This window comes from Streptopelia decaocto (assembly GCF_964273445.1).
Source record: "Streptopelia decaocto genome assembly, chromosome: 14".
Lineage (NCBI taxonomy): Eukaryota > Metazoa > Chordata > Aves > Columbiformes > Columbidae > Streptopelia > Streptopelia decaocto.
The window spans coordinates 13,269,630-13,293,828 of NC_138669.1; the positions used below are offsets into that span (position 1 = coordinate 13,269,630).

The 24,199-nt window shown below is 44.3% G+C and overlaps 1 protein-coding gene across 1 annotated transcript in view; it reads right to left on the reverse strand.

The window, feature by feature from the left end:
* Positions 1 to 7,524: 7,524 nt before the first annotated feature.
* The window catches only part of AHCY (adenosylhomocysteinase), a 29,046-nt gene continuing 12,371 nt past the window's right edge, over positions 7,525 to 24,199 (reverse strand). The window contains exons 5-10 of the mRNA XM_082065604.1: positions 22,505 to 22,617; positions 19,698 to 19,905; positions 18,489 to 18,576; positions 17,460 to 17,577; positions 11,921 to 12,115; positions 7,525 to 8,528 (exon numbers count right to left, since the gene is read on the reverse strand). Of these exons, the coding sequence (XP_081921730.1) occupies positions 8,397 to 8,528; positions 11,921 to 12,115; positions 17,460 to 17,577; positions 18,489 to 18,576; positions 19,698 to 19,905; positions 22,505 to 22,617 (854 nt within the window). The 3' untranslated portion in view covers positions 7,525 to 8,396. The remainder of the gene's footprint in view (positions 8,529 to 11,920; positions 12,116 to 17,459; positions 17,578 to 18,488; positions 18,577 to 19,697; positions 19,906 to 22,504; positions 22,618 to 24,199) is intronic.

Sequence of the window (24,199 nt, forward strand, 5' to 3'; positions counted from 1 at the left end):
ATGTGCTGCAGAAAAAATACATATATCAAATGCTGGAGCAAGTCTTAAAGGCTCAGAAACAGCTCTGAATGTATGGATGAGGCTCAAGGCAGCAGCAAACAGGTATCTAGAAGACACTTTTCTCTTGTTCTTGAAGATCTTGACCTTGAGTTACCCAAGACGGCACAAGAGGAAAGCTCTTCTTGCTTAAACTACCAGGAGAGATGTTGGTAGGTCACGGGAGAGTTAAGGACTCAGAAGCTGTCCCCAACACTCAGAAGTATGTCCCCGGACTCTTCATCTGCCAACTCCAGCTCCTGCTTCCTCATCCTCTGTCCTGTATCTACAATGTTCCTCTTCTGTGGGCCTTTCTTCATTTTAGTCTTTTCCCTTCATCCCACTGCTATTGCCAGTGACCACAGGGGTCACTGAACCCCCAGAGCTAAAACCACATCTTCACCTGCCTGCAAGATGCCTGCACCACTGACCAATGCTCTTTGGCTTTCACAATCAGGTATTTTTCTAACCATGAATTTCTAATCCCCATCCTGAGTTTTCTAGTGCTCCGTGCAGGTGTAACCAAGAGGAAATTTCTTTATTGATTTCTAAGCACAGTTGAGGGCTACAAAAATCTTCCAGGCAGGCAAAGATGATACAGGTCACACTCTAAAGGAGATCAAGCCATATGAACTTTTTTTCTTCTAACAGTCAATCCAAAGCCCAGAGCTGAAAACATAGTTCGGATGTGGACAGGAATGTTTTTTCATCTTAGAGATACTTACATAGATGACAGAGATTAATCAAAGAGCCCAAATGATGACAAACTGTCATAGTGCTCTTTGTCTTTTATAAAATACACTAGCTGTCATGTATGATGCAAGCTTGAATTCTTTTAAATGTACATATGTATTTCTTTTAATCAGACATCCTAGCTCAGAAATCTGTAAGCCATTCCATTATGACAAAAAGAGGATGAGAAGGAAGAATGATACATCACCACAATGGGCTTAGGAAAAAGAATTTGGCCCCTTTTACTAGGTAAAGACGTAGGTTCCCATCAAGGTGTTCAGAAATTCTTGTAACTATAAGAAATCATCCTTGATTGATACTGAAATAGTATCAACAATCACACAACAACTTCTCATGTGGAAATGATTTCATGGTCTTACCAGAATGTCCAGCTGGGCAGAAAAATTATCTTTTACCAGGGTGGATGGGAGCAGGAGGAGAGGCAGATATCAAACAAACAAACAGCTCATGCTGTTCTCCAGACAGCAGCTTCCACTCCAGCTTTGCAGAACCACAGAATGGTTGAGGTTGGCAGGGACCTCCTGGAGTCAGCTGGTCCAAGCCTGTGCTCCAGAAGAGCCACCTAGAGCTGGTTGCCCAGGACCACGTCTGGGTGGCTTTTGAATATCTCCAAGGGGGGAGACTCCACAGCCCCCCGGGCAACTCTCTCCAGTATGTCCCTGTCTCTGTTGTACTGGGGAGCCCTGAACTGGACACAGGACTCCAGGTGTGGCCTCACCAGTACTGAGCAGAGGGGAAGGATCCTCTCCTTGACCTGCTGCCAACAGTCCTCCTCACACAGCCCAGGACACCTTTGCCTCCTTTGCCACAAGGGCACGTTACTGACTCATGCTCAACTTGGTGTCCACCAGGAGCCCAAGGTCCCTTTCTGCAGAGCTGGGTGCACCCCGGTGTTTATTTGTGCTTGCCTACCACTCCAGAACTTTGCATTTCTCCTTGTTGAACACCATAAGGTTCCTGTCAGAGTGTTTCCAGACTGTCAAGGTCCCTCTGGATGGCAGCACGATCCTCTGGCGTATCAGCTACTCCTCCCGGTTTTGTGTCAATGGCAAATCACTGGGGGTGCACTCTGCCCCATCATCCAGACCATTCATGAACACGTTGGCCACAGCCTGTGGCTGCCAGAGAAGGAAATGGAAGCGCTGAGACCCACAGGGTCTGGAGACATGGAAGCTGAACCAGCACAGTACAGGATGGTGCATGTATGCAAGGAAGGAAAATTCAAGATCCTGTCACACTTTTTAATATAGCATTTATATGTAGTGCATTTTGAACAAATTTGATTTATTAATAAGCCTTTTTTATAACTGGAATTGGTTAGAAAGAGGTTGTGCTTTCTTTGCCATTCATCTATCACACTAAAGAATATATATAATCAAGTACTCTGAAGTTATTACCTTTAGTGACTTTTCCAAGTAAACATGACATTGCATGAGTTATTGATAGGATACAGAAATTAGTAAAACATGTACACCTAATATTTACTTGCTGTATTTAGTTTGAACAGATATTCATATTGAGGAGTTGTTTGTAAGTGTAAGAGCTTGCTGGGATCTGTCTGAAATGTCACCAGCACGCAGACGATAAAACACACACATGAGAAGGATGGAATGGTTTAGCTGTGACATGCCAAAATGTCTCCACTGGAAACTTACTGGAATTCAACCTTAGAGACACCCAGTAATGCTCCCTGACAGAGAAGTTTTGCTCCTAGAGACTAATAGAAGTTTTACCCTAACTACACCTTAGTAGGATTAAGCACAAACAAATCACTATTAGCTTTTCCAAATATTGCCTGTCATCTGTGAATTTAAAACAGATACTGTATTTTTCCCATCCAAAGCCCTGATTTGATTGCTTATCGTCACACTAAAAGACCACAAAATCCAGGTTTATTCTGATGGATAAAACAAATGACAGAACTAATATCTTAATTAACTATACCAAACTAGCTCTAAACACTTCATCGTTTTCTAGGCTAATTACTGACACTCTCCGAAAGACCCAAAAAGGACAACAAATAGCTCCCCATGTCAGTCTTTAGGATCTTCTCATAGAAGGAAAGATCTGATGGAAAACAAAGCAACTTTTTCCAAGTTCTATAGATGAGTCAACAGTATCTGTGATGCTGCCTTGGCTGAGGGTGATGAAAGATTCAGTGAAGTCCCTTTGAGATGCAGGGACAGCGTTGACCTCATGGTGAAATCAATTACAGGAGAAGCCAATGGAGAATTATATACCCAAGCTGAGGAGCCAAGGAAGAACTTGTACGTGCCATGCCCAGTGCTGCCGCTGTGGGAGCTCTATTTTACAGAATAAAACCACCATGTCAGTCCTATGTCAAACAAGCTTCTTGAAGTATTGTTGGACATGCTATTGGTGAGATGCTGCGGTCTTGAGGCCACTCACTATCTGGGTGTGGACATTAAATGACATCCAAGGCCAATGCAAAAAAGCATTAAATCATAACATTTGTCATCAAAGCATTTCAAGTTGAATTAGACAATTCTATAGCCAGAAGTTTCTCCATAAAAAAACACTAAATCGACCAATTCAGAATTTGTTCACATCCAGCATCCTACTTAACCCAGAAAGACATGACTGAGCTGCAAAATCAGGGCTGAAAAAGAAAGTAATTGAAAATGGACTCCCCTAACAAACGCCTGAGCAGTTCGCATTTTTCCTGTCCACTTCTGAACTCTGAAGCGCTGCCCTTCCCGACAGCCACCTCCACCCCGCCACCTCCACCCTGCCACCCCCACCCTGCCACCCCCACCCAGCCACCCCCACCCAGCCACCCCCACCCAGCCACCCCCACCCTGCCACCCCCACCCTGCCACCCCCACCCTGCCACCCCCACCCAGCCACCCCCACCCAGCCACCCCCACCCAGCCACCCCCACCCAGCCACCCCCACCCAGCCACCCCCACCCAGCCACCCCCAGCGCACACAAGGAAGAGCATGGGAAGGTCCGCTGTGGTTACTGCTCCGCAAAATCCCAACTGCCACTGTAGTACCAACTTCATTGCCAAAGCTGAAAGTGCACAACAACTCATTTCCAAAGAGGAACATAATCTCAGATTTTGGTAGTACCTTTAATTGTTGAAAAGAAATAATTGCTTCCTGTGTCAGGTGCAAAGCACCTCAACCACATCATGCTTTTCCCACTGTGAGGATGAAGCAAAGTCCCATGTCACTTTTGACAGGCACCCCACCAAAGGTAACAAGTAGAGATCCCCCAGACTGCTGAAGGCTACAGTTAGCAAGTCACAACGTAATCGCAATAAGGCAACTGAGGCATCACAGGTGGGCCCACTCATGGGCAGTGCTGAACCTTGGCCCTCCATCAACAGCTCTGCCTCTGTTCACACAACCTCCGCTCTGAGCTCTCCCAGCTTTTGTTTTGCCCACATCCAGACTCCACTAAGAATTTTTTCAATGGCATCATCAGCCCCCGTCAATCACAGAATCACAGACTGGTTGGGGTTGAAGTGACCTCTGGAGATGATCCAGTCCAACCCCTGCTAACGCGGGGTCACAGAGCAGATCACACAGGTGGGTCCAGGCAGGTTTGAATGTCTCAGAGAAGGAGACTCCACACCTGCTCTGGGCAGCCTGGGCCAGGCTCTGGCACCGCACAGCAAAGAAGTTTCTCCTCATATTCAGATGGAATCTCCTGTGTTCCAGTCTGTGCCCGTTGCCCCTCACCCTGGCGTTGGGCAGCACTGAACAGAGTCTGGTCCATCCTCTGACACCCACCCTGGAGATATTTATAAACACTGATGAGATTCCCTCTCAGCTTCTCTTCTCCAGCTGAACAGCCCCAGCTCTCTCAGTCTCTCCTCATCAGAAAGATCAGCATCTTTGTAGCCTCCACTAGACTCCCTCCAGTAATCCTTTGTCCTTCTTAAACTGGGTATAGCACAAAGCACAGGAACACACACAACACACCTGCACTGCATTTCCTCACTCTCAGTAGCTCCTTAAGCCTGCAAAATGGAAGCAAGACCTTGTGGCTCCTCATCCAAGTTACCTACACCACCAGCTACAGGACCTGCTGTAACAACCCAGTCCTCATTACATGCTTAATGTCATTCTTGAACACAACAGAAAAGATAACACCCGCTCCAGAAAGCTCCAGATTAGAGATCCTGAGATGTTCTGGTGATAACTTACCTAACATGCTTCAACAATGCTCCCAGTTTCTTCAGATCCAACAATATATGGAGGACCCTGCAGTCAGCAGGAGTTGCAGCTCTGCCGTGATCAGCTCTCGCAACAGTGAGAGAAGTTTCACAGCTAGAGAGGATTTGGTGGAATTTTCTTCCCCAACAAATTACCCTGATCTGGGGACCAAGACATCCATGTGTCAGTCTGGCCTGTCAGGCTAGTTTAGGTTTCTCTGGTTCTCCAGAACGAACACAGGTATTTTCTGCTTCTTGCACTTGAAGGAGCTAAGAGGAGCTATATAAAAATTTGCCTTCCTCCGCACACACACTTTTTCCCCTGATAACTGATTTACTGAAAAGGACGAGTTCAGCAGTGTCAGCACAGGTGCCAAGTGCCATCTCAGCCCCATCAGGAACAGCCATACAAGGCTGGCGGATGTGACATGGGGCCTACAGGACACAGAGCAAGGCCAGAGACGCACTGGGCTTCCTGAGAGACCCATCAACCACTCCCAAAGTGCCCTTGTTAAATTCACGCTGCCTTCATATCCCTTTCGGAGGTAATATAAAGATGTTACTAGCAAACGTCTCAGATGATATGTAGACAGCCAACACATGGCTAAGTCCCTCTCCCACCTCTCCTAGAAGAAATAAGAGGCTTTAGTCATTTCTGCAAGATTTCTCAGTGAAAAGATATTACGATTTCTGCATGGCACATGCACAGGTATTTCTATCCAGGAAATCCTTGGAGATGAAATCGTGACTTGAAATATGAGAGCCCTAAACTGGCTGTAATAGTGTCTTAGCACAATTCACATGTGGCATTCATTTAATAGTTATAAAAGCAAGAAAAGATAAAAATACACCCTCCCTGGTGATCCAGTTCAGGCCCCTTTGCATCACTAGAAATCTTCTATTGACTTTAATACACTTAAATAAACACCTTCATTGCTCACCCTCTACCATCAGATTCATCATTCATCAAAGGCAAATGATCTTTCACCTGTAGAACGGAAATGGGAGCAGATGCATGTAAAGTAATTCAACAGCCAGTGACCCCTCGCCCTGAAAACATCCCAGAAATATCTGGCAGAGCCAGAGCACTTTAATCTAGAAGGTTTTGGTATTTAAAAGAGCTCCTTACTATAAAGCTGTCATTCAATTCATAACAACTTCTCCATTTGGGAAGCAAATATTAGGAGCACTAAACGAGCACACCAGATGGTTTACTTGCCTTTATTCTTTTCAAGTTGTTCAACATCCTTCCATTGAACTATCGTTCAAGTGCAAGGGTTTGGTCAGAGATGTCACTCTTTATCTACAAAACAGCATCTCAATGGCAGGTCAGACAATATCACAGGCAATGGCCTTCACTGCCAAAAAGGGTCAAAAGGAGTTTGACCAGTTATTAATAAAATACACATAGGAAGCAAGTTTTGGAGGGCAAGAAAAACAAGACCACCAAATGTTTGTTCTGAGTCAAAATCAAGTTAATAATGCAAAGCAGACAAATGCTGGCTCAAAACAAAATCTGGGTGTCAGCCTCATTACCGAGCAATTTAAAAGGTGCTTCCAACATCTGCAATATTGCAACTAATAAGACGCTCTTCAGTTTACCTCTAAAATGCTGCTGTTTTAACAGAGAAAATGAGCTCACGCCTACGAATGTGGCCCATTTAATCTTTCCTTACGGAAATGATTTTGCAGTTGATGAAATGAAAACCAGAGCGTTACAAAACTAAGAGCTTTGATGAGAGGTGGCTCTGGATGCCACAGGGGAAACAAGAAGTAAAAGAACTGTGCTGTAGACTTTCTCAATATCCTAAAGAGTTTCATCTCCCTGCTGTGGAGTTTCAGGGAATTAGACAAGCAGAAGGCATGTCAGCCCCCATCCAGTTCCAAAGGATGCTTGCAGAACATTAAACCCTTTTTGGTTTCATCATTAGTAAGTTCAATGTATAATCCTCATTACTGATTATGGAATCATTGATGGTGGCTTTGTGGCACCCAAATTCAGTTAAAATTGGTGAGTTTTAGAGGTCGATGCAAAACAAAGCAATGAAAAAAGTTGCATACTGAGCAACACCTTGTTTACTCATCTCCTTTTTTCCCTCCTCCAGTAGTTCACACTCTACACCATGTTTTAATTACTCCCTGACTACACGCCTGATGCTTGGACATGAATCTTGGAGCACTTCAAGCACATTTTATCTTACCAAACCTTTCATCATCTTATATCCAGAAACAGAGTGGCCTGCTGTACAGTGTTGACAAGAGGAGAGTGGCAAGAGAGGATTTCCATGACATACATAGAGATAAATCTGTGTGTGCAGAGGGGAAAAGTATTTGTTTTGCTTTTCCCCTGTAAGATTCAACCCTCCAAATGTTTGAATAATGAGCAGGTTTTTTCCAGCTCAAGTAAACAATGCAAACTAGCCACAGCACTGGTTGTTGCCTTTAGAAACCCCATGTGGATATTACACATTAAACATTTTCCGTAGTTTAAGAATCACAAAAAAAAGTAAATCCATGGCAAAATCCAAAGCATCTCACTACACAAAACAAGTCAGGCCACAGTCAGATCTTTAATAAAAGCACTTTGAGTCAGTGACAAACAAGACACAGCAGATGTGACAACCCAGAAAAACCCAGTTGGGGTAGAAGTGTGCTGCTCTGCTCATAGGATTGAACAGGGTCCCTACACGTAACCACCCCCTCAGCGGCTTCTCAGCTGTTCACAACACACTAGAAAGCTGCTAAAAAAAAGTCACTCTTGCCTCACACCTCCTCGAGTTGATACGGAAGCAGCATAGAAGGGTCTTCGTTCAGACCAAAACCGATGGAGTAAATTAACCCAGAAAAAAACCACCCCAGCTCTAATCTCCAATTAGGAGATTAAATTAATTTTATAGGAAGGAGACCAACGTATATTCCTCCCTACTTCCCCCAGTTTCACAACACACACTTCAGCTATACATACCACCTTTGTGGAGAGAAGCCTGACACTGCCAGCCTCCTAAGAGGGTTGATCTAATTTGAGCAGGGCATGGCAGAAAGCATCTCCCTGCAGAAACCGCTCCCCATGCTGTCCATTCTATCCGTCAGTCTGGTCAAAGAGCCTGCCAGCCACACGCTTGACAAGATTATGCATTTTCTTTTAGCAATCTTGTGTCTTGCTCCCCTTATTGGGACAGCAGGAGCCAAGAAAAGGTGTGCAGGTTCCTTTTCACCATGAGGTTGGCTAAGTAACCAATTCTAATTCCAAGAGTCACAGTGATTTTTCCCTGACAAATGAGGCTCTGAAGCTTCCTTGGTAAGAGTGAGGGGGTCTGTAGCACAGAGGGGCATGGCAAAGGGCTTGTTCTCAGGAGCCCAGCACACACAAGAGCTTTGGAAGGTTGTATCCCTGCACTTCGGTCTGTGGGTAGTGCCACCTGCTCAGTATCTGTAGTGGTCTGGCTTGAATGGCCCATCTCTTGATAAGCCCAGGTATTTGGCTTGCTTGTCACTCAGCTTCGTCAGCTTCACACACAGTTTATCCAGATGAGCAGCAGCCACAGCTTCATCCAGCTGGAAAACAAAACATTGGGTCAAGAATATTAGAACGGAGTCCTACTAGTTCACAGAATCCCAGGATGTCAGGGATTGGAAGGAACCTTGAAAGCTCATCCAGTGCAATCCCCCCATGGAGCAGGAACACCCAGATGAGGTTACACAGGAAGGTGTCCAGGCGGGTTGGAATGTCTGCACAGAAGGAGACTCCACAACCTCCCTGGGCAGCCTGGGCCAGGCTCTGCCACCCTCACCAGGAACAAGTTTCTTCTCAAATTCAAGTGGAACCTCCTGTGTTCCAGTTTGCACCCATTGCCCCTTGTCCTGTCACTGGTTGTCACTGAGAAGAGCCTGGCTTCATCCTCCTGACACTCCCCCTTTCCATATTGATCCCCAGGAATGAGTCCCCCCTCAGTGTCCTCTTGTCCAGCTCCAGAGCCCCAGCTCCCTCAGCCTTTCCTCACACGGGAGATGCTCCACTCCCTGCAGCATCTTGGTGGCTGCGCTGGACTCTCTCCAGCAGTTCCCTGTCCTGCTGGAACTGAGGGGCCACAACTGGACACAAGATTCCAGGTGTGGTCTCCCCAGGGGAGTAGAGGGGCAGGAGAACCTCTCTCAGCCTAGTTCAGAAAGTCGTGGTCAATGGTGAGAAATGAATATGTGAAAACCAACGGCAGCCCAAGGAGGACTTACCAGGCTGACACAGAACAATCAGACAGCTCTTTCCTGCTAACACACCTCACCCGCTTGAGCAAAGAGGCACCTGCTCTGATCACAGAACTACATCCAGATGGAAAAGCCCCATGTTTTTGTGGGAGTTCAGTTAAGTTTAAGTGCAACAGACAACTTTATATAGTCAAGCCCATTTCAATCTCATTTACACATTCACATCCATCCAACAAGAAGAGAGATCAAACCATTCAGAGATAAGAATATCCAGTTTGGTAGAACAGTAAAGCCCCAGTCATGTTTCCACTACAAAGACACCTGGACATACTAGATGATCATCTTACAATTTCAGGTAAGTTCTAATACTAAGAAAACAAAAAAATGCATCTCCTTTCCAGATATCCCATCTTAAGATTATTAAGAAATTCATTCCACAATCACTAATTCAACAAGAATACTGGTATCTATTGGCATTGCTTTAATCAAGAATAAAGCCAAGGTGAGCTATGGGTTCAGAAATATGTTGATATACCTTATTTATCCCAGAGGTGTCAGGCAGACATGCAAACTCAAGCGATTGAAAAATGTGTAAGGTTACAGGACAGTCCAGTGCTACAGGAGACAGGTACAGAAGAGGCAGAAAAACACTCAAATGGTAAACCAGCTGCTGTGTCAGAAGGGAACACACAGCAAGAAAGGATATTGTGGTAACAAGCAACTACTCCGAAGTAACCCCATTGTAATGAACCAAGTAAAAAGCTACATCTGTAGAGACTCATTCACTGCAGCTCAACCTGCTCACAGTAAGTAATATGGAATTGCCAACATCTCTAGAGAACAAACACAGCCAAAGATGTAAAAGACAAAATTAAAAGCATAAGACAAAGTGGTGGAGGAATGTGGAAGGGAACTCTGAAAGTCACCGCACACCACATAAGAGTCAGGAAAATCATGAAAGAAAGAAAAGCTAACTGGTAGGACTGTGTTTAGAAGCAAAATAAGTATTTCAGCTTAGTAGATCCTGCCAAAACAGAGGAGTTTAAAATGGAATGACACACGAAGATCTGAAAGGTGCCACTTCCAGCAAGTTTAAGAAAGATTACACCCACTTGAAAAAGAGCTGAGTTCCTGACATTTCCCAAATCAGCTTCTCAAACTGCAGCACAGATCAGCTGTTTCACAGCTGCTTCGGCTTGAGGATGTCAATAGTTAGATAAAAAGCTACACATATTTATACAAGGGTAAGCTGACACTCTTACCTTAAAATCAGATAGCTGAGCATAGGAATAGACAGATTTGGTGCCAAGAACATGGACACAACAGTTTGCCCAGATTTCCAGGAACAGCCATTGTAGAAAAGGGTGTATGTTTGTAACAGCTGAGCAAAGCAATGTTCTTGCAGTCAAATAAAGTGCAATGTAAGGTATACAGTAATTCTCAGATTTACATTTGGACCTCAAAGTTACTACACAGAACAAGGAAAGATACCCGTCAGAAAATTATCACAGAAAGCTCTTCTGCCCATCTTCCGTTGGTTCTGACAAGACAACTGTTTTATTCTTTGAAATGCTCTATGGAGTGCAGAGTGAACAGAATACTTTGTCACAGTATATGAACCAGAGAGATCACTGCCTTGTGCTCCACTAGCACGCAACTGATCTGGGCATTCCTTCTCATTGCCAGGTCAGGCATACTTACTAAAAATTGTTATTCAGGAAGAGCATGAAGCCACATTTTATTAGCAACACTGGACTATCATTTACAAGAGAATTGTCAACAAAACTTTTCCTTTCAAGATTACGTGTGAGCTTGCTGATCAACTCCTACACTGTATTTTTGGTATGCTTGAACATTAACAGGTAGATTTGGAAGTTCTTCAGGAAACACTTCATAAGTAAGCCCAAACATATATATTCTGTACTCCCCAAATGGAAAGTATTTTCACATTTAGTCTCACACCTGTTTGCATTTCAAAGGCAGTGGGATTTAACTCCAGCACCTTCCTCAATGGCCATCTCAAATTCTCAGGCTTGTTTTGGAAAATTAAAGCCAAGTTAGTTTTGTGAAAGGAATTTTCAAGTTGTGACATGATCCAGATTTTTCCAAGAACAAAGAATGCAGAGAGATAAGTTTAAAGGGAAACCTGAGGGAATATGTCATTAATATTTTGTGATGTTATTAGGAACAGACTGTGATAAGCTCTGCTCAGGTGCAAATGGGACCCAGACTATCAACTGCAGTAGAAGTGATTCCTAGTTTCACTCCAGCTTCAGCTCTGCCCCACTAGACATTGCTGGGTACATATGTGAACATTTGCCGTGAACGCTGGGGTTGGACTCATCTCCAGAGGCCCCTTCCAACCCCAACCATCCTGTGGTTCTGTGATCCTGTGACGGTCAGCAGAAGGAATGGGTTGGTTGGGAGAAGCTCCCTGACTACCCTGAGGCAGCAAAGGGCTTTTCAGCACCTTAGGGAAGAGCCCCAGGTCAAGCCAAAAAGTGACTGGACAATCCTATCACATGTGACAGACAAGTCTCAGCTCTGCACAACAGGTCAGCCACAAAAAACAGCCCTCTGCAGACTCCACAGGACCAAAGCCAAGTGTTCACTGAGGGACAGAAGCTCCTTGACACAACATTTAGTAGGAAAATTAACTCCAAGCACAAATAAAATCGATCTGCATGATCATGTCTGAAGTTGGTTTCCTTAGCAGCTTGCATCTTTCTGCTATTCTAACTCACCTTCTTTGGCAGGAAATGGACTCCGACAGAGTATTTGTCACTGTTGGTCCACAGCTCGATCTGTGCCAGCACTTGGTTGGTGAAGGAGTTGCTCATAACAAAGCTGGGGTGACCCATGGCACAGCCCAGGTTGACCAGGCGGCCCTCAGCGAGCAGGATGATGTGACGGCCGTTCCTCAGCTTATAGCGATCCACCTGTGTGGGGAAAAGCAAGAGCAGTGCCATGTCAGGGTGAAGAGAGCATTTTAAATCATGCAAAGCTTGGTGGTGTTTCTTCCAACATCAACAGTTCAGCAGTGGCCTTGCAGCACAGACTTTGATTACAATTGAGACACCTCTCCCTCAATTCCCAGCCTGTGTTTGCAAAGCCTGTAGGTATTTGAGACTTGACACAACATGAATCTGAGCATCTGCTTCACATTTAACCACAAGTGTGATGGGAGCGGCTCAGGGACCTGGGGGTTCAGCTGGAGAACAGGAGCTGAGGGGAGACCTTCTGATCTCTGAACTGCCTGAAAGGAGCTTGGAGCCAGGGGGGTCGGGCTCTGCTCCCCAGGAACAAGCGCCAGGAGCAGAGGAAACGGCCTCAAGTTGCGCCAGGGGAGGTTCAGATTAGATATTAGGAAAGAATTCTTCCCGGAAAGATAATGTCACTCAGGATGCGCCTCAACTGTCTGGGCCAGAGGAGGCTCCTGCAATGGTAAAAGTTGTCACTAGTGATTCTATCCCCTGTCATCAGGCCTGTAGGGGGTTATAATATTAAAGCCCACCACAAAACACCAACATGGCCTATAAGTTACCAGAATATTCAGTACTCACTGGTATTTATTGCTCATGTCATGATAAGCATGTGGGAGCAGAGCCAACCTTTGGAAGACTTAAAAGATGATCAACAACCTACTCTGACAAAGGTTAATGCCTTAGACAAATCCATTTATTTTATGCTGTCATAGCACAGCAACTGTGAAAGAGCTACACACAGCTGTCTTCATACTTTTAGTCTCAAAAGTTATTTAATATGAAGCAAAACACACACTTTGTTTTATTCTTAAAGCTTCATCCTGTAAGTTAAAAGCCATATAGGATGAAGCTTTAATTATAACAACACCATTTTCAGAAAAAACATCTTTGTGCAGGTCCTTAGCAGAGATGTAATAAGTAAACCGACAGAAACCATTTTGTTAGAACAGGTGTTTTCAGCACAACATCTGCAAACAGTAACCACCTCAAACAGAAGCCCTAGGTAACATTCTGAATTTCCTCAGGTCCAAGAGCAGCACAGCCAGGTAGGGTTAGCAAGAAAGCTCTCCAGTGAGCAGGCACCACATTTCTTATGGATGTCGATTCTCCAGCGTGGACCAGCAGTGACAGCGCTCAGTCTGCTTGAAAAATACCATCTGTGCTGCCATAAGACTATGGGAGAAAGCAATGAAACCAAGAAGGGAGCAGCCAGAAAGCAGAACACTAAATTCCTGAGAACAGCTACAACAGTACTTATATTAAGCATTGTATTTACAGATTAAACTACTACAAGGTAGCAGTTAAGTAACATTTAGGTTTTGAAGTCTGAATTGAGTGGCTTGGGTGTCAAGATACTACATATCCATCTGATACGCACACAGCTGGCACAGCTGTGGGTATCCATGTGATACCCACAGCTGGCACCCAGACAGCTGCTGGTCTGGGCACAGAATGATGTATATTGGGCAATCTGCTGATATAACCCATTCAATGCACAGGGTAACATGGGCAACGCAAATTAGTGCCTTTGCACAGAAAGAAATATGAAATAGCAGTGGCATCAGCAGAGGTGTAAGTGAAAACATCTCATCTACAGGTAAAGAGTCTGATTTAGAAGCTCAAGAAAACGCTAGAGAAGTGGAACTCAAGTTATGTGAGCATTACGTTCCTCTCCACACTTACACAAACTTGCGCCATCAGCATTTAGCCTGCTCTGGACGTTCTGTCTGCTTTACACATCTCTCCACACCACGGTACATGAATAATTTATTTTCAGAGGCAGAGCCCACTGATCCCAGCCTGACCTTTCCCTTCCCTCTAGAGCTGAGCTTGTGCTACACATCAGTCTCTAACACCAGATTGCAGCTAAGCGGGAGTGCAGTGAAAACCCTTACTCTAAACAACATGCCAGCTTTTTGGTAATAAGCCCGTTTCCTCCTTAACTCTACTTTAAAAGCAGAGGCGTCACAATGGCACAATAAGCCTTTTTCCTTTCCCAAGTATTAAATGTTTCTTATACCAGCTCACCACTTGTTAATGGAGACCACATGGTACTGAAAACTATAATGTTGGACACATGCACAATTACTTCGTACCTCTAGGTGAAGCCTGGCAACCCTCAGCTCTGGTATTAATTCTCTCATCAGGAAATAGATGTCTTCATAGCTGGTTAGAGATTCTTTCCTCTTATAATATATTCCCCTCCCTGCTACGGGATATTAAAAAAAAGCTGTCAGATCTTAGTACAAGTCTGAATATTCAGAGAGTTGGTACTTGGCATTACAAAGCACAGAATACCTCACCCAGAACACTGATGTGAGAAAACATATGTGATTGTAAAGACAAGTGCAAGATGTCACAGCTCTTATCACAGGACAGAGGTCTCCCCTTAAGACTGGGGACAAGATGACCACATAAGAGTCCCCTTCATGAATCTGAGCAACAAAAACAAGGAATCAGCAATGGCCTAAGTAGCAGACTGATGATTTCCTTCCCAAATGTCAGTGTAAGAGCAATTCCATCCATTTCTTGTAATGAATCATCACTGCTGCCCTGAAAAAGGTCTCAACACATGCAGATGAATTTCTGTGCAGGTGGGGAGGGACAGAAGCTGCAGGACACCCCCTGGGAGCTTGTTTTTAAACCTAAAGTTAATGCATGACCAAAAAAGTTAAGCCATTGCAAATCTCTCCTTCAAGCCTTTATTTTGTTTCAAACATGGAATCTGGGGCTATGAAGTCAAGTCTTCCCTCTCAGTTTTGCACCCCCCTCTTGAAGCAAGTAAGTTTTTGGGATGCATGTATATTTTAGTCCAGTCCTGCTCAATTGCCCAGCAGCTCTGCAATCAGGCTTGGTAAAGGAGCACAGAGAATGAAAACAGCAAAGAATAATGAAGCTTTCGGACAGCAGAACTTGTTCACGTACCACCTGCTCAGCCGGTCCCTCCTTACTTTGTCACGTAGGTCTGAAGTCTTTTAGAAATAACAAATCCAAACAGACACAAAACCGAGCACAGGAACCTACCACTAGCACAGTGTAGCTACATATGGCACTAAATACACCAAGAACAGAGTCCAGTTGGAGAGTCAAACTACTACACAGTGCTCCAGATTCACTGCCAGAAGTCACGAAAACCCAAGTACTCCCCTGAGCCAGGGACTGGCAGCATACAAATCTACAGGCCACTCTCACTTCAGTAAAGCTTCAAACACACGGAATGACCATGTAAAATCACATTTATGTCTAGGTACATCCCATCCCCAGCGGTAACCAGAAGATGGGTAAGGAAGAGTACAAGAAAAGCCCAAGGGTGACATGCTATATCCCCCAGTTTCCTTCTCAGCTTCAGATCTGTGGATCAAGCTGAGACAGAGTTGGTCCACTGAGAGACATCTTTTACAGACTTCAGCTGATGACTTACACATACTCGTCTGTGGCACTCACAGCATGGTGGGCAGCTATTGTCACAGCTTGTGACAGCAGCAGTTTATCTAACTGACCAGAGACTCAGGGTAAGAGGCAGGTCTTCAGCATTAAAGCATATGGATGACCTGGACTCTAATTCCATTCCTTTAATAAGGTAATACTCTGCTTTTAACCAGAAACGTGTTAGAGTTTTCATACCTGGACTAGACTGCACCTCATTGCATCTAATACGTCTATGACAGACTGACTCCTCCCATCCAGAGAATATAAAGAAACAGGGACTACTACATCCATCAATAATGACACTTAGAATTCTTCATATGGACTTTAAGAGCCACACTGAATGGTTGTGTACAGGTAGTTAATATATTACCATATTAACATTCAATTTAGCCTTCAGTATTTCCTTTTTGAGCAGTTCCAGTTTTATTTTTAAAACCCAGGCTACCCAAAAGCAAGCAGGGAGCTGCACACTCCTCTAGGACAAGAGCCAGCGAGCAAAGTCAGCTCCACACTGAGCTCATAGGCAAGAAGAGACCTGAACGCAGTGGGAACTTGAGGGTCTAAACTTCACACCTAGTTGAACCCAAATAGAGTGTCCAACAGCACACAGGATACTGAAGAGACTCACACCTGCTTAGTAAGAATTTGATGTGGGTGGCAAATAAGCCACAGGGAAGTTATGAAAATTGGAAGGGTAGACTGAGATCTACTAGGACATACATTTGGGTGTGGTGTTTCTAAAAAAGTAGAAAACCTGCCCCAGAATCCTGTTATCAAACACATTCCCACTTCCAAAGGTAACCAGAAGTCCCACGCCAAGTCAGACAGAGCCTGGTTTGCTTTGTGATTCTCTCTCTCAATACACTGTTTTGTGTTACAAAACAGTTTTGATTTAGTTTACATTTGTTTTGCTGCTCTGGGATACACAGCTGAAAAGCTGACATTTTTAGATCCCTCTTTTCCTGTGTAGCTTGAGCCACAGCTTGAAATAAACACACAGTGGAAATGCAAGCTGAACAAGGATAAAACATCTCGCCTTGTCTGCCCATGCACAGATTTCTGGTCTCCATGGGTTTCTAAAACGAAGCCACTGAGTCTGGAAGAGAAGTCTGAGTTTGGCAAAGCTCCACATGGGCTTTCCCGACGCTTCAGGCTCCAAGTAGAAAAATGCTTTGAAAACAAAGAGGTGTGAATTTTTTCAAACCTTGGCAGAATCCCAGAGGATGTTCCCTTGAGATTTACTCCAATCCTGGCACTCTGCATCAGGACTGTTCTGGTGCAGGGCACTACATGAGCAAGCAGCTTCCTGAGAGGAAATTCAGAGCAGCCACCACGCAGTCTGTGGGCTCTGTTCTTAATAAGTCTTATACAGTCTCTCTTGGTCTGTTCTGTATTGTCATCTAACTTGCTTTTGAAATGAGTGATGGTATTGTTTCCAGCTGGAGGCTATCAAAGCAAGCACATTTCTATACCTCCTCACTATACCCCAAACACCAAAGCTAACTTGAACTTGATGCCATTGTCTACACCACCACCGCTAAGGGGTAAGACTCCTGTTTGTCAACACACGTAGAACACACGTAGAAAGATGCATCCACACCAGGCATCCCTCGCCAGAGACCACGCTGTACACTTGGGCACCGGCTGGAACCAATTGCTTTAATGCCAACACAAGAATACAATGTGCAGCTTGTTCCAGGTTAATTGGGGATGAGCAGAATCTCCATTCTGCCCAGCACAGAGCAACAGCAGCTTCCAAGAAAGCCAGAAACACAAAGTACCTGGAAATAAATATCCTCCTTTCTGGAAATAGGCACTGAGTAGCTAGTGCTGCTTTCTAGCAGGAGAGTTTGTGCCAAGGCCATCTTACCTGAGGTTTAACATTCACCGCCTCTACCGCATTTTCATTCAGCCACTTTGCATCCACTTCCACATCAAAATGGCCAATATTGCACACTATGGCATCATCCTTCATCTGCTCAAAGTGCCTACAAAAAAGTTATATCAAAAGTTAATGCACAAAAATTTCTTCTTCAGCACTTCAGCTCTGGTCCATAGTTCTGCTTAAGGAGAAATGAAGTTTCCTTTCCTGGCTCACTGGCTGCATTTGACTCTCACAAGATGTGTGAGTCTCATAATCTTCCAGATATGGAAAGTCTACTGGGAAAAACCCTCAAGCTTCTAGGGAAGGACACTTCCCAAGGATGCAAGAGGTTATTGGAGAGAAAACTGGAGTTTCCCAGTAGGAAAAGTAAAACTGTTTTCTTTAATTGGTCAAAACTAAAATGTCCGCAGTTATTTCTTTCTTACACAGAAGAAATGGTTTTCCTCATGACTTTAAAGTTTCCAGCAGTTTTACATCTCTAGAGACTAATGGACTTATCTCCTCCCACTTAATCCGACCTTCCATTAAAACATGTATAATAACAGGAAAGATAGGAATGAGTTTGTGCAGAGTAGAGGGGCTACAAACTGAGATCTAGGAAGCAATAACAAAAACCTGCAGGGTAGTTTACTGAGAACAGGCTAGTTTCAAGTCTATGCACACCCACAGATGGATTCACTTTCAACCTTTTCTTTTCAATTTCATCTACCTCCTCTTTCATTCATATTTATCTGTCCTGACACAGAATTTAGCCCTGATGTTCTCGTTCTCCAAAAGTCCATCTATCCCTCTACACCTTTTGTTTCACCATCATTACATCTGTAAGACAAAACCAATTGCAACATGGCAACATCCAGCAGAACTGAAAGATCAAAGCCCCCATTTCTCACTAAACTCATGTCCAGAAATGAGACTGTGTGCTAACTGTCACCATACTGTTGACAATTTATGACTGCCTTAAAAAAATCTAAATGTACATGTATGCTTTCCCTAAAGCAAGTGGTTACACCATACCCGCCCTGAATAATGTCAGTGCAGCCGGTGGTGGTAACAAAGATATTGCCTTCTTTGCAGGCTTCCTCCATGGTTGTAACTTCATAACCTGAAAAGAGAGAAAAAGTTACTCCTCTACTCAACCACCAGCACTTATTAAACAAATGGGTTACAATATTACAAGTAGAAAAGTACAAATGGAAGTCTGTGCCAACACCTGACCTATGGATTGTGCAAGGTAGAGGGTATACTCATATTAATACCAACACAGCACAAAGACACCTACCCCTCACCTGCTTCCAATCTGCAGATCTATACATTAGTGTCTTGTGTCCATAGGTATAGTATCTGGCACAGCACTCAGGATTCAGAGGGTGAAGCTTGCACAGGGAAGTGCACCCACAACACCTGCAGGTTCTAGTGGGGTGTGAATAGAAATGGGATAAACTGGTACTGAGAAGCACAGTTCCATGAGGCACCCACAGAAGAGAAGGAGTGCAGGGGCCAGAGCACACCATGAGCACAGCTGGGAAGGCACAGAGCATGGCATTGCTCTCCAAAAACATCTCCTGCGGGCCCAGTGTTTTACTGTGGAGATACTCTAGTGAAGTATTAACCCACTCTGGAGGTTAGAGTTGCACAACTTGAAGATAATGAGCCCATTCAAAACCAGGCTTCCAAGGTTATGAAACAGGGGCCTTACTCCACTGTGGTCTCTACATCCTTGACTCCAAGCACATCTTCAAGGCCAATATTCATAAACTCCTTCCCCAGCTGTAAGGAAAGTGTTCCTATAGTTAAACTGGAGTCACCTCTACTTGAACAGGGAGAGAGGGTTGAAAAATCACTGAAACTTTCTTGGCCAACTCTCATTTATTGCCCCACACTGACACGCAGAGACCTTCGTCAGCTGCATCAATTTCACATCTCCTTCAGCTCTCCCTCCATCAGCTGCATCAATTTCACATCTCCTTCAGCTCTCCCTCCATCAGCTGCATCAATTTCACATCTCCTTCAGCTCTCCCTCCATCAGCTGCATCAATTCCACATCTCCTTCAGCTCTCCCTCCATCAGCTGCATCAATTCCACATCTCCTTCAGCTCTCCCTCCATCAGCTGCATCAATTCCACATCTCCTTCAGCTCTCCCTCCATCAGCTGCATCAATTTCACATCTCCTTCAGCTCTCCCTCCATCAGCTGCATCAATTTCACATCTCCTTCAGCTCTCACCTTCCATGGCCGCCTGCAGCGCGTTGATGGGGTCGATCTCGGTGATGATGACTCTGGCTCCGAAGCTGCGCAGGGCCTGAGCGCAGCCCTTGCCCACATCTCCGTAACCTGCCACCACGGCCACTTTTCCGGCAATCATGACATCTGTGGCACGTTTGATGCCATCGATGAGGGACTCTCTGCAACCATAGAGGTTATCAAACTTGCTCTGTGGAAGAAAAAGGAGCAGTTTCAGAACCGATGAAAGTCACTCAAAAATTCCTTAGAGAAGCAAAAAGGACTCATATGCAAGTACTAAAAACTAGGAGGCTGACAGTCAGCTAAGTACTTTAACCTCAGTGAGGGATGGGAAGAAGATAACCTGGTTTGATGTTTTTATTTATCCCATTTCAATATATGTGGTTATACCAGATACAGGTTTCAGCACAGCCATTGTGAGACACGTTTCATAAATAAGTTGTGTCTACTGACTAGGGCTTGGACTTGTTAAAAGTTTACTACGGGTAATCTGAATTTACCAAGTAAAAGCACAAGCAATTCCTGTGTACAGAGGTAGGTCTGAGTTCCTTAACCAGATGTTCATCAGTTCTCTGTTGCTGTTTGTCAGACAATTAACTTAACCAAGAGCCACGGGCAGGCAACAAATGCGAGCAGACTGTCTGGCCAGCTGGTTAGCACACATTCTTAGCTTTGCAAGACACAGGCGCCCTTCAAAAGCAGCAAGTTGCCCACACCAACCAGGAGAAATTGGTTCCTGCAGCCCAGGAAGATCAAAATTACATCTTCCCCCCACAACAGTTACACTAACACTGCCAGATCTAGAAAAATCCAGCAGCTATCCACTCACAATACTGGTCACTGCAAACAAGAACCCCTGATTTTCACCTCCTAATGTCCAATTGCACAACATCCTCCTGCTGTCTCGTTAACACGAGCTTAACAGCCTGACCTCCAAATCAAAATTCCTCTGCTAAGTCAGACATCAAGTAGTACTCCACTTGAACATCTTCCTGAGCTCAGACACATATTCCTGTGCTGATTTTTGTAATGCTCTTCCATTTTCTCCTTGGGACCTTTGTTTTGACAAGGAGGATGGGCTGTGTAAACAGATGTGATTACCTAAAGAGATACAGATGGCAGGAATTCTAAAAAATCTGGCTATCAAAATTGTGCTATGCTTCCCAAGGCAAGGGTATGAAGAACTCAACATTCACAGCCAAATTCTGGTTCCAAAGCCTGCCCCATTTTTTCTACAATCATTCTTGCCATTACTTAGCACAGGCAGCGCTCTCACCTGCTATAAGCAATCAGGATTGGACACCTATATGTGAGTATGAGCACTGATCTTTCAAACAGGACCTATCCTACAGCTATGGCTGTTGCCACCTAACAGGTAAGATGTTACAGTTCATTTTTCAGTCTATAACTTGCAACTGTAAAATTTTTTATAATTAAAAAAGCCAAGTCCACATATAAAAATATTGCAGCTGTGGCTCCAGTGCATTATCTGAACAAGTTCTGAGGTATCCTGGCATATCACTCCCGGCATCACAAGCTGGCCCAGGACTAAAGCGTAAAAAATTATACATCAGATCCACAAGTTCCTGACTCAGTGCCTGTAAGTCTCATTACAGCCACATTTGCCATTAATATTTCAGAAAATGTGTTACCAACCCTTCAATTCCAAAGCTCGTGCCAGTTGATAATCTCCAAACACTAGTACAGGAGACTGGCACCAAGTCAAAATATCAAACTGGGAGAGCAGAATTTGTCAGCTCAGTCGCATGTCTTCCTGGAGATCTAACTGTGCTTAGTACAAGTATTGTACTGCATAAATACCAAACAGCACTTGAAAATAAACACTTGCTTGGCACTAAAGGTAGCTCAAGCCAAACCCACTCAAGAGACTTAAGAAACATCTGAATTACCAAATATGCTAAACAGTATTAATCATACTGATGCAGGCAGCACAAATCTGGGTGAACAGGAAGCAGACAAACTAACTTCTAAGATCAACTGGATTCCAGCCCACTAGCCACAAAATGAAGTTACCAGACGCAGCTTTGTGAGCAGAATAGAGAAACTTCAGACAGCAAATGGCAGAGAAAACAGGCCAAACATTGCGAACTGCCATGCATAATAGGAGATTTTAGTATAGTAACTTGAAATGGATCTAGCAACTAGATTTAAAAATCATCTAGATGCATAAACCTTAAGCACGCCTGAAATTCCCACTATCATTCATCTGCATCCGAAAAGCATCAGCACCCTTAAACATTGTCCCTCATCCCTCAGTTCACCAGGATTGGTCTCAGGTAGCAGTAATACAGCTAAGCAAGGAATAAAATACCTCCTGCCACGTCCTTTGCAACTGCTGTTCACCTTGGCAGATGGGCCGACCCTTACCAGCCACAAGCTCATGTAGGACACGCTGCCTTTTCCAGCCGGTATCTGCCACCTACCTGCTGGCTTCAGGCTACTCAGAGTGAGGACATGCCCCTTGCCACAGGAACTGACTGCACCCCGAGAGCTGTGACCTCCAACACTGTTTCCACATTACTAAAATGCAGAAGAATGTACGTCCTTACCTGCAGAAAAAGCCCTTGATGTTCTGAAAACAGGATATTCACAATGGCATGTCCCATTAGAGACATCATGGGCTCACTTCAAAGATACAGTGAAAATCTGTTCAGTACCAGGTCAAGAATAGCTCAGCAAGAGAAAGGACACTTGCATGGGAGTGACAACATCCCAACACAGAACTGGTCAGACAGCAGAACACGGCAGAAGGGGTTCAGCTGCATTACCTTGGTGACAGAGTCATTAACATTGATGGCCGGCACTTCCAGGGTCCCGTTGGCCTTCATCTTGTACAGGTTGTGAACCCCGGTGGTTGTCTCTTCTGAAATACCTCTAATTCCTGCAGGGAGAGGAAGAGGATTCGCCTTATCTGGAGTTAACATTGCTGCAAACCAACATATCCAGGTGCTTGGAGCATCCTTGAGAGGACCAAGTTAAACAAACCCTCAGCAGAAAGCAGGGAAGAGATGAGAACTCTCATGTGGATCCTCAAAGAGTTGCTTGCAACTTCAAACCAGTTTCTTCCCCCACAAGGTAATAAAAAGAGCAGGACAAAAATATTATTTGCAAAAATGGAAGGGACCAGTTCTAGACCAAGGAATCTGGAAACACCACACTCTGTTTTCCCACAAAATGATCAAAAAAACCTGTTCTACAAAAAGGGCAAGGTGTTCACCTCGGTGATGTTTCCACAGACCAGCCCATTCTTGTGAGATAGCTGGAAAGGAGATGGTACCTAGAGAACGACACTTAAATCTAAAGAACCTGGATCAGCTGAAAACACAGTAAAAATCAATAAATAACTAAAATCAAACAGTTCACCATTCCCAATCATCCTGTTGTGATCAACTTCAGCTCTGATCAAACAGCCAACACTCCCCCTAAATCTGGATAACAGCTACATGAAACTTCAGTTTCATGGGTATTACTAGCACAATCAAAAAACACTATTTCAAAGATATCCTTGTTTGAAAACAGTCCAGAAAGTAGAGACCAGAGACAAAGAACTGTCTAGAAACCCCACCATCATATCACAGACTAAGATCCTGATAGCACGGGAACTGTCACAGGATTACCTGGCTTCATGTTACACCAAAAAGCCAACACTGTAAAGACACCCCCACTTTAAGGGTCCTGAGCCTTTGTGGGTGTTTTGACAGCAGTGGCATTAATGCACATGACTCCTGGATATCTCTGCTCTGTAATGTCCCAATAATACCTCATTGTACACAAAACTGTCCAGTTGCTACACTGGGCACCCCCGGATTACTGAGAAAGCCTATCTGCACAAAATGGTACATGATAAATTGGGAATTAAGCCATCCAGTCTGGCTGAACTTCCACTGTAGAGGATATGGTAATTATGTTTGTTCTTTAAGGACTGGAAGCACACTGCAACAAAATAATTGAAGTATGAACTACTGGGGGAAAACAGAGAAATTTGCTAAATCAGGCTGAAACCACCAACACGAGCAACATCTCTATAAAAAGAACCATGTGGCACTTGGACCTAATTCAGATTCACAAGAAAATATGAAAATTATTAATATGAAGTTCAATGCACACCAGAGATTTATGCAGAGAATATACTGCCCCCTCCAGGAGAGTGACCTTTCACATTGACACATCTTCATCACTGTATAACATATAATCACTCCCAATTCCTAGATACATTTTTTTATCCATGCTCTATCCACAGCCCTCCTACTGTTTCAAAGAGGTGAGCACGAGCCTTCCTATTGCACAAATAGCAAAAGCAGAGGGGCCAGAGGACTCGCGCAAGGTCACCCCCAGCAGCAGTGGCGGCTCAACCCCAACCCACAAACATCCCTTAGGGATGGGCAAGTGGGAACCAACAATAACCCCCAGGAAAATCCCCAGAGTTATTTACACAGTCTGTTAATACCAGGGATCAAAGTGTC